Genomic DNA, 10,176 nt, shown 5'->3' with positions numbered 1-10,176 from the left:
AATTTTTAACTCAGATTTCACACATGATCAACTCAATCAATATTCAACACGTCAACACTCACAGTCTGGTCAAAGTGTCTCTAACATGTCAAAAAAAAAAAACAACTCTATAATGACTAGAATGGTCCAAAATGACTTAAGTTTATCCAATGTGACAAAAACTTCTCCATAATAACACAAAAAATTGTTCAAAATCACTCAAGATCTGGTCAGAATGTCTCAAAATTTGTCAAACGTGTCAAAAAAAGTTTCCAAACTAACTCAAAACTTGTCCAATATGACATAAACTTTGTTTTTTTTAAAACTGTAATCTCAACAAACAAGAAAAAAGCTTAAAAATGACTTAAAATCTTGTCCAAAGTGACTTGAAATTTGTCCAATACGATGGAAACTTGTCCAAAACAACCTGAAAACTGTCTAGAAATGACTCCAAAATTGTCCAAAATCCAACTTTTTTCACACTGTTGTGGTGAAAACACAAACATCAGCAGCTTCATAGACGCTCAAACCAACACTCAGAGCTCAGATAAAGTGATTTAAACCTCACGTTTCCTCATTCTGATGTCTGAACATGAACTGTTTCTGCGGGAGTTTCTCTGCTGTCACATTATTGGACAATCACCTGAATCAACAGGTGAGTGACGGCAGCTCTTTTAATAAAAATCAGCGAAATTGAAGGTTTTTGGAGCATTCGGTGAATCGAAGCAGCTGAAGGAAGCCGACGGAGCTCTTGGAGAAGATTTTAAAGCCCAGGAGGCTCATAAACATGACGCTTAAGGGTGGATGTTAACTTCTGCAGGCATGTGAGGCTTCCTGTCTGCAGGACTCCGGTTCGTCCAGCAGGGCGCAGCGTGGAGCCGCAAACCTGCAGCTTCTCAGATTAAAACGACTAAACATTCCTTCTTTGTCATTTCTGGTATTACATCCTGCAAAATAGCATTTATCCAAAGTAATGAGCTCACATTGTACCGTTAACATCAAACTTAGAGTGTTTAACGATAAAACAAGTCAAATTATGAAGCAAACTGTAGCGAATAAACAAGACAGTTTAAGGAAGTGTTTGTTCTTTCTCATTATTGTTAAAGACAGAGCATTCAAGATAACAGCTGTTGTGTCCTTCGGTTACTTATTTATGGTGGATTTCACCCGAGAAACGTCCACATTAAGGATTAAAATCTAGACTTTGCCTGACTTTAATCCAAATTAAAGCCGAGAGCCTCCGGTGTTTTAAATTATGGAGGACAACCTGACTGATATAATAATATAGCTATGTTCCTACAGGATTTTAAACTGCAGAACTTAATCTAATATAAATATTAACGTTGAGACTCTAATTACAGAACACAGCCTCAACAATAAAGAGCTGAAGTTGTAGAAATAAAGACACATGAAAACCCGACAAATCCAAGGATTCAGTGGATGTCCTGTGAGCTCGTTTCAGGTTTTTTATTGTATAATATTGGATGTATAGCAAACTGTGTGTCCAACATGTAAAAAAATAAAATAAAATTACTCTTCAATGCTACTGCGGTCCATTTAAATGCTGCTTTTGTTGTATTTTTATTCTTTTATGTCAGAAAAACAAATGAATATTGAACATATAATAACTATATTTGTATAGAACCTTTTAAAAACAAACTCAAGGAAACAAATCAGACAAATACTAAACTCAAATGAATAAATGAGGCCCTGAGTTTGTAAAACAACAACATAAAATAGTTTGTTTCTATAAAGCACATTCAAGACAACAACCTTCAATTCATTTGATTTTTAAACCTCTACATTTGCATCCACAAAATCAGTGTTTAAGAACAAAAGAAAAAACAAGAAGGGTTTTTGGTGAAGTTAGACGACAACAGGAACCAAATTATCTTATTAACAAATGTTCATCTATAAATAAAAGGAACATTTAAGGCATTAATTAGTGTCAAAGATCCAAACACACATTTACACAAAATCTGCAAGGTGTCTCGGTGGTTAGCACCGTCGCCGGTTCGCGTCCCGGTGAGGACACCCGGGATCTTCCTGCGTGGAGTCTCCATGTTCTCCCCGTGCAGCGTGGGTTCTCTCCGGGTTCTCCGGCTTCCTCCCACAGTCCAGAAACATGCTGAGGTTAATTGGTGATTGTAAATTGTCCATAGGTGTGAATGTGAGTGTGCTTGGTTGTCTGTCTCTAAGTGTAGCCCTGTGATAGACTGGTTACCTGTCCAGGTGAACCTGCCTTCACCCTGAGTCAGCTGGGATAGACTCCAGCCCCCCATGACCCTGGTGAGGATTAAGGTGTAGAGATGATGGATGGATTATAGAATGCAACTGCTGAGATTAAATACAAATAAAATGCAGCAACATTACAGAAACGTAACAATCATGTTTATCTGTGTACAAAACCTCAGACTAATTTTATTGTGAATTTCAAAACTTTGTATATAAGAAATCCATCTCCTGCTTTCATGTGGTCTTTGCAGTTTAAACATCAGACCACAGAGAGGAGTTCTCATCCTCACGTCAGTTTACAGATCTCGGCCGTGGCTCCTTCAGAATAAAGCCAGAGTCCGGCGTGCAGCGGTTCGGTGAACGTGGTCTGGACTCTGTGGAGGAGAGTCGTGGTGTCGGAGACGCTGTAGAAGGACAGAACGCCGGCGCTGTGGTCCAGGTAAACGCCGACCCTGCGGGACCGAAGATCAGCGAAGGAAGCCGGACTCTTGTTGTGGAAGACCTCGTAGCCGTGCCGGGAGCACTCCAGAGCCCAGGACCTGTCGTTGAACCCAAACTCACACTCCTCCGAGTTCCCTGCCCGCCGGATGCTCTTGTAGGCAACGGCGACGGAAACCCCTTCCTCCGTCCACTGGACCTCCCAGTAGCACCGGCCGGTCAGACTCTCCCTGCTCAGAACCTGACAGCAGTCGGTGAATCTGTCCGGATGGTCCAGATAGAGCTGCTCCTGTTTCATCACTGTAGCTTTTCTGTCTCCGTCAGATAGAACCAGGCATGTGCTTGCTGTGTTTGGATCCAGGGTGATCTCACGTGAATACTTTAAAAGTTCAGCTCTGCTCTTTGGTTCTGACGGTGAAGCTTCAGGTCCAGAAATCTTCAGCTCCTCCACTAAAGCTGCTAACATGGTGTTTACCTCCAAGTCGGGCCTCGGTGTGAAGGTCTGTCCACACTGAGGGCAGCTGTAGGTTCTCTCTCCATCCCAGCGGGCTTTAACACACTTCAGGCAGTAGTTGTGTCCACAGCAGAGACTCACCGGATCCGTCAGCAGATCCTCACAGATCCCACAAGAGAGCTTCTCTGAGTGCAGCTGATCCACTCTCTGAGCCATTTTCTCCTCTGAGCGAGGTTCACTTCCTTAGTCTGAGCTCTGATCTCCACATCAGGTGTTCCTGCAGTGAACGAGGAACACTAACGTTGGTTCCACCCGTCACAGTGCAGATCTGCAGGGGAGGGAACCAGGAAATAAGAGGACAGGAAGAGGACGGACACTCTGTGGGTTTAACCCTTTATTTGACGGAGCTCATTTTACATTTAAAGAAAGTACATTTTACCTCCACTTTTAGATTGTCAGCCGTTTAAAAAGTTTCTCATTTAGGTCAGTTTAATTAATAACCTTAAGTAAAAGGCTGTTTTATCTTCCTTCTTTCTGCTGCTCTTGTGGATTCTATCAACATGAAATGGCAATTTGTCCTTTTTAACTGTTGTTCTAATTTCAGCAATAATTATGTTTTACTGTTTTTTGTTGTTGTTGCTGTTTTTTATTAGCACTGTGACTTCATGACATTTCTTCAAAGTTTTCTGCTGCAACTCATGTGCACTTCTAGTCGGATTACACAGCAAAGAGGACGAAATAACAGAAAGTCTAACATTTGGGTAAAGCAAATGTTTAAGATTGGAAGCTTCAAGTTTATTTTCCTTGAAGTTATTCACTGTTGTCATTTTTTTATTTTTTTTTAAAATCTCCATATCAGGTATTGTAATGTAATTACTCTGTTTAAACCTTATTGTATCATTATATGAACATATACATTTAACAAGAATATCAAATTAAATCATACAACGTCTCTAACCAAGCTCACCATCAGTTTCTACCACTGCTAAAATCCTTTTGCCTTTCATTCACATTTATTTCTGAAGCGCTTAATTTATGCCCAACACTGTAAAACGACCAGAACCAGCTTCAAGTTAAAAAAACATCACATTAACAAATACTTAACAATCAACAGATCCAGCACATACGGGCATCACAGGGTTAAAACAGGAAGTCACTCGTTACCAGGCAACCAACTCTGCGGCTAACGCTAACACTCAGCTAGCAGCAATAATCCTCCACAGAAACAGTCTCTGTCAGTGAAAATTAAAAAAAGAAAGAAAGAAGAACCCTCCTCCGTCTTACCAGCTGCCTCTCTGGGCGTTTCAGCCCCAAACTTTCAAGAAAACTGCTTCTTTTCCCGCCGCAGTGTCTGTTAGCACCGCAGCAGCTTCGCTTCCGATCCGCTTCCGCTACCACACTGTCCGTCCCTTTTAATGATCCGGACGGCGCTCCTGCAGTCTGTGCAACAGTTCCGTCCTTTCAGAAGTGGCTTTTTGACGTTTGTTTACTTACTCATGTCTCTTCTATTACAACAATTTATGCAGTTCATTTTCTTCAAATAGTATTTTTAAGCTCTTCTTCATCGGGCTGCATGATTTTCTAGAAACTCCAGTATGACTTCGCAATTAGGATGCTTTCCAGAAAATGTAAGTTATGAAATATTCACAGTTTGTAGAGTCACCAGTTATTCCAGTGTTGCAAACACATGTGGACTGTTAGAATGTTGTAGATGCTGATTCCATTTTTTATTTTTATTTTCAAATGTTGTAAATATAAATAAAATAGAAATTCAACTGTATTTTTAACAACTAATGTACATAATAATCCTTTTTTTAAAATTAGTTTTTGTCATGTTAGCAGTTTAACGTTACAGATTTGCACTTTAATACTGAAACCTTTGTTTGTGATTCATACTGTTCTGCCATATGCAATGACATGCAGTTTGTCAGAGTAAAATGAACTAAATAAAATTATCTTTTTTAAATCCATTGTTTAATCAATGAATTTGCAAATATAATAATACTTTTGATGGGTTTTGCACATGCTTTGGAATTGTTGGGTATCTCTATATAAATTTTTGCAGGGTTTTCAGGTTACTATGTGTTGTATGTTGTAAATTGACATGTAAATGAATTGAATTGACTGTAAATATTTGTCATTAAACATTAAAAAGCCAAGGATACACGTGTGCTCATATGAAATTAAGACTAAAAATGTATTTTAACTGTGTAAAATTATTGTATTTTAATAGATGGTTATTTTCTGTTGAAGCACAGGTTTGTTGTGGTTCTTTTCTCACCTTTCTCACAGTTTTTGATCTTTTATTGTCACTCCATAACCAGACTGATATCCCCTCAAATCTATTCATTAACTTATTAATTCTTGTTGTTTTGCTCGCCTTTAATGAATTACGTTTTAGTATGAAAACAATGACGCAATTTTATACATTATTTACTTTGATTTGAAACATTGATTATTCCTGCGATGTTGCTTCCTGCTCCGCGGCCTTTATTTTGAAGAGGCGGCGCGGCAGTTCCGTTAGCTCCGTTAGCTTCATGCTAGCTGACAGCGCAGCTGTGGCGTATTTTTTGCGGACTTCCTGTGAAGAGAAAGACCGTGAACCTGTGACAGCAGCTGCAGGAGCCTCCTCTGGATGCAGACAGCGGCGCAGTAAGTTGTTTCCTTCATTTAACCGGCTGTATTCGAGCATTTTTGACTATAAAGTCGTACGTCTTACCGCTGGGTACTTTCACTTTGCTGACTAACCTAGAAAACTTTGAGGGAACCTTCAGAGAACGTTCGATGACGTCATTTTCTGGAAAATTTGACTGGGAAAACCCTTTTTTTTTGCAAACACAAAAGAGCATCTGCTGCTGTGACACATTTAATCCTGATGAGAGTGTGTTTGTTATTGAGTCGTTCATTCAGACAGTTTCAGGATTTACACGCTTTTACTGCACAGTAGGGATGTTTTACTTCCGCATTCTTTAGCAGGTGTGACTTTACCTGAACCTGACTAGAAACACCAGGGGAGCACTAACATTCATAGAATAGTATAGCATAGATATAGTATAGTGTAGTATCGTATAGCATAAATATAGTATAGTGTAGTGTAGTATAGTGTAGTATAGTGTAGTGTAGTGCAGTATAGTAAGGAACAATAGCACTGTGATCACAAGGGTTTAAAAGATTGTTCAGAGTATTAAAGAGGAGCTGAGGTTTATGGCTATTGGCTGTCAGAAGATTAGATAGGAACTGACCTTTAGCAGCTTTAACAGCTTTTTGATATTCCAAAAGACTCTCTATAGCACGTTATAGGTAGTATAGTATAAGTATAGTATAGTATAGCATAGCATAGCATAGCATAGTATAGTATAGTGTAGTATAGTACATTATAGGTGGTATAGTATAAATATAGTGTAGTGTAGTGTCATGCATTGTGACATCCCGTGGTATCGTACATTATAGTGTGAAGCAGTGTGTTATAGAAAAGTACAGTATGGTATACTACATTGTTATGTAGTACACAATACTGTTGTATAGTATATTAAATTCATAAGGCCTACTATTGTATAGTACATTGTAGTGTTGTACAGTATGGACTAGTGTAGTATACTAAATTCTAGTATAGTATAGTATAGTACAGTATTGTATTCTACATTCTAGTATCGTATATTGTAGTATAGTATAATATATAACAGTAAAGTGCAGTATAGTATAGTATGATATGTTCTATTTTGGTATAGCACGGTATACTATGTATACTGCATTCTAATGTAGTACAGTACAGTACAGTACAGTACAGTATGGTAACTGTCCAGTAACACACACAGTCAGCAGATAAAGACAGTTATCAAAGTTTATTTCCGGAGCACCCTTTATAGCACAAAGTTCTGATCAGAGAAAATCTAGATGAGCCGATAAAAACAACAGGAGGAAATAAAGAACAAAGCAACAGTAGATCCTGGATAAATAGAGGAATGGTGATAATTAAAGGAATAAGAAGAAACAGATTAAAAACCGAGATCACAGGACAAAGGCTGGTTCAATGAGATAAGTTGTTTTTTAAAAGCATCCACTGAGACTACATGGTGAAGGTCTGTAGGTAGCTAGGACGGTCCACAGACTTGGAACCTCCTAGTTTAGCGCAGGACGCTACCAGAAGTGACCTGGTGGGTTTTGAAGGGCGGAGCAGGTGTCTGACTGTGCAGCTCTGGATGTAAGAACAAGAATCCTGAGCCTCAGTGGGATAAAGGGACTGACGTCCAGCAGCAGCGTTTGAACCGACTGTAGACGTCTAAAGAGCAGCTGAACACCGGGTTTCATGTTTTCTAATGACTCGTGTCGGTCCGTCCTCCCTCCTTGCAGACATGGCTGTGTTCGAGAACTGCTCGGTGCTCGTGGTGCTGAAAAACGTGCCCTTCAAGGAGAAGCAGCAGCTGAGATCAGCGGTGACGGAGAACGGAGGCCAACTTTCCTTTGTGGTCAATAAGCAGGTGGGAAACTGTGACTCTGGTGTTTTTCTGTGTTTGGAGAGATGTCAGGCGATGAAGCCAAACCACATCGACCGTGTGACTGACAGACAAAGACCACGTTGACAGTGTTTCGCAAAACCACACGAGACAGTTCAAACTCTGACTCGCTGCAAAATGTAGGTCAAAGCGCAGCGTGCAGCCTGATGCGCACAGCGATCCGCGAGCAGCACAAACCGGCCCTGAGCGCGTCGACCCACTCACATTCAATCAGATTTAATTACAGCATTCGTCTCTTTGTTTAAGCGCCACACCTCGTATATCCTCAATTGCAGCCTTGACGATTTGCTAATTGTATTTTTGCAAATTGCAGTTTTAATTTGACACTGATTAGCTGTTCTGATTACAGAATAATTAATGTAGAAGCAGGATGAGTCTCTGTGTTGTCTCACCGCACTGTTCCAGTCACTTATGTTTTACGTGATATTTAATTTAGCATTCTGACAGTTAGCAGAGGACTGACCAGCCTGTGAATGAAAATCTTTATCAGCACCGCTTAGTATTTAAACCAGCAGAGGGTGAAGCTGCAATGATTAACCGTTATTGATTAGTTGTCAACTTCTAAATTAATCCTCGACTCATCTGGTAGGCGATGGATCTTTTTTTTAAAAGATATGTTTGAGACTATTTCAGTACAGTCATTTTATTTTTATATGTCTTATTGAACAAATTAGCCCCAAATAAACCGTAAACTGCACCAAAAAAAAAAAATTACATTCTTAGAAACCACGAGTGATTCAGGTGAACAGTCACATGACTTCAGAGAGATCTGGGTTGAACTGCAGGCAGTGTTTACACAGAGCAAGTATGGGAACAAATTAAAAATGTAAGTCGTAAAATGTCTGTTTTTTCCAAATACTAGACACTCGGGAGAATGTTGTACATGTTGATTCCAGGTTTTTTTTTTTTTTGTTAAATAAATAATCAAGGAAACTCAGTTTATTTTTTATAATTTCAGTCATTCCAGCTGTAACATGGCATGCAAGACATTTCTGAGTTCTGCTTCATGGTTGAAACTGACCAAAACGACAAAAAAATGAATTTGTCTATGACTCAGCAATTGTCATTTCAGTCATTTCAAACTTGTTTAATGTAATTCTGGACAATTTTCTAGTTATTTTGGACAATTTGAGTCAGTTTAGACCAGGGGTGTCCAATCCTGGTCCTCGAGGGCCGCAATCCTGCATGTTTTAGATGTTTCCCTCTTCCAACACACCTGATTCAAATGATCAGCTCATCATCAAGCTCTGCAGAAGTCTGATAACGATCCTGATCATTTAAATCAGGTGTGTTGGAAGAGAGAAACATCTAAAACATGCAGGATTGCAGCCCTTGAGGACCAGATGTCGACACCCCTGGTTTAGACTTTTGTTATTTTGGTCAATACGACCACAAAATGACACAAAGTGAGACAGAAAACAACCAAAAGAAGACACAGACCAAACACAGAGAAACAAAAAGGTACATAGGATGACCAAAACGGGACACAAAATGCTACAAACAAGACACAAATTAGAGACGACGAGAGAGACTGAGAGGAAAATCCAACGAGACATGAGGCCGTGGTTTAGTCAACGAAGCCACCCCGGCTCCGTGGAACCTGCTGCCTCTTACATTACAGACTATGTTTAATCCCGTCCTTCCGTCTGGTGTTTGTTCCCCCCAGTGCTCCCTGGTCGTCACCAACGACGTGTCCAGCCTGAGCTCCAACCGGCTGCGCAGCATCCAGAAGCACCAGATTTCGGTGGTCAGCCCGGACTACGTCTACAGCTGCGTGACGAAGGGAGTTCTGCTGCCGGTGGACGGGTTCCTGCTGGACACTTCCTCGGCTTCGTCGCATCCTCCTCCTCCTCTGGTCACGCCGAGGCAGGACCCACCTCCACGTCCAGGTACTATCCACGGGTTTGATGTTGTCAGATCTTTATGCAGCGCATCTAAAACACATTTACAGCTCCAAAGTGCTTTCAGGTAGAGAGATGTGATTGTTATTATTGTTTTTCTTACAAATTAGCTTAAAAAGTTTCAATATTGAAGTTTATGGAGTCGTTTAAAGGTAAAAGATGAAAACCACCATATAAAATACAACTTTACAGTGTGTATAAATTATGGAGAACTACATTTATAATCATTTAATTTAGAACTAAAGTTGTGACACTAAAAAAAAAATCTACATAGAAATTCCCTGGATTCCCAATGAGAAGCTTTATTTTAATTTTATTTAATTTTATTTTATTTTATTTTATTTTATTATTTAACAGGTAGCAATTGCTTCCACGTAAGCAGATCTTTTTTTTTTTTTTAATTTTGTTTTTAAAAATATTAATAATAGAATAATATTTACTTTATTTATGTAATACCTTTTTAAAATCAAAATTTACTAAGTGTTTTACAGACAGACCAAAAAAGAAAAGGGTTAAATATGGTCAGAGATTTACAAAATAAATCAACACAATAAATATTATTGAATACAAATAAAATTATAAAAGTGCTGAAAATTCCCTGTAAAATTCAAGATTTTTTTTTTTTTAAAGTAGAATTTAGAAAAAAAAAATAGAA

At 39.2% G+C, this 10,176-nt stretch overlaps 2 protein-coding genes across 2 annotated transcripts in view; one reads left to right on the top strand and one right to left on the bottom strand.

Annotated features, from left to right (window-relative positions):
• Positions 1-2,274: 2,274 nt before the first annotated feature.
• On the bottom strand, positions 2,275-4,604 carry LOC103368551 (E3 ubiquitin/ISG15 ligase TRIM25-like). The gene is made up of 2 exons (XM_008296957.1): positions 4,601-4,604; positions 2,275-3,348 (listed from the first exon to the last, which is right to left on the bottom strand). Exons 1-2 carry the CDS (start codon positions 4,602-4,604, stop codon positions 2,501-2,503), a joined length of 852 nt encoding a protein of 283 aa, XP_008295179.1. The 3' UTR covers positions 2,275-2,500.
• A 1,047-nt stretch (positions 4,605-5,651) lies between these two features.
• Positions 5,652-10,176, top strand: part of parp4 (poly (ADP-ribose) polymerase family, member 4) — a 36,660-nt gene continuing 32,135 nt past the window's right edge. Inside the window, exons 1-3 of the mRNA XM_008296956.1 lie at positions 5,652-5,758; positions 7,457-7,584; positions 9,287-9,509. Coding sequence (XP_008295178.1) covers positions 7,459-7,584; positions 9,287-9,509 — 349 coding nt within the window. The 5' untranslated portion in view covers positions 5,652-5,758; positions 7,457-7,458. The remainder of the gene's footprint in view (positions 5,759-7,456; positions 7,585-9,286; positions 9,510-10,176) is intronic.

This window comes from Stegastes partitus, unplaced genomic scaffold, assembly GCF_000690725.1.
Source record: "Stegastes partitus isolate 25-593 unplaced genomic scaffold, Stegastes_partitus-1.0.2 Scaffold1171, whole genome shotgun sequence".
Classification (NCBI taxonomy): Eukaryota; Metazoa; Chordata; class Actinopteri; family Pomacentridae; genus Stegastes; species Stegastes partitus.
The sequence above is the reverse complement of the archived record's forward strand: the minus strand, read 5'-3'. Positions and strand labels throughout refer to the sequence as shown.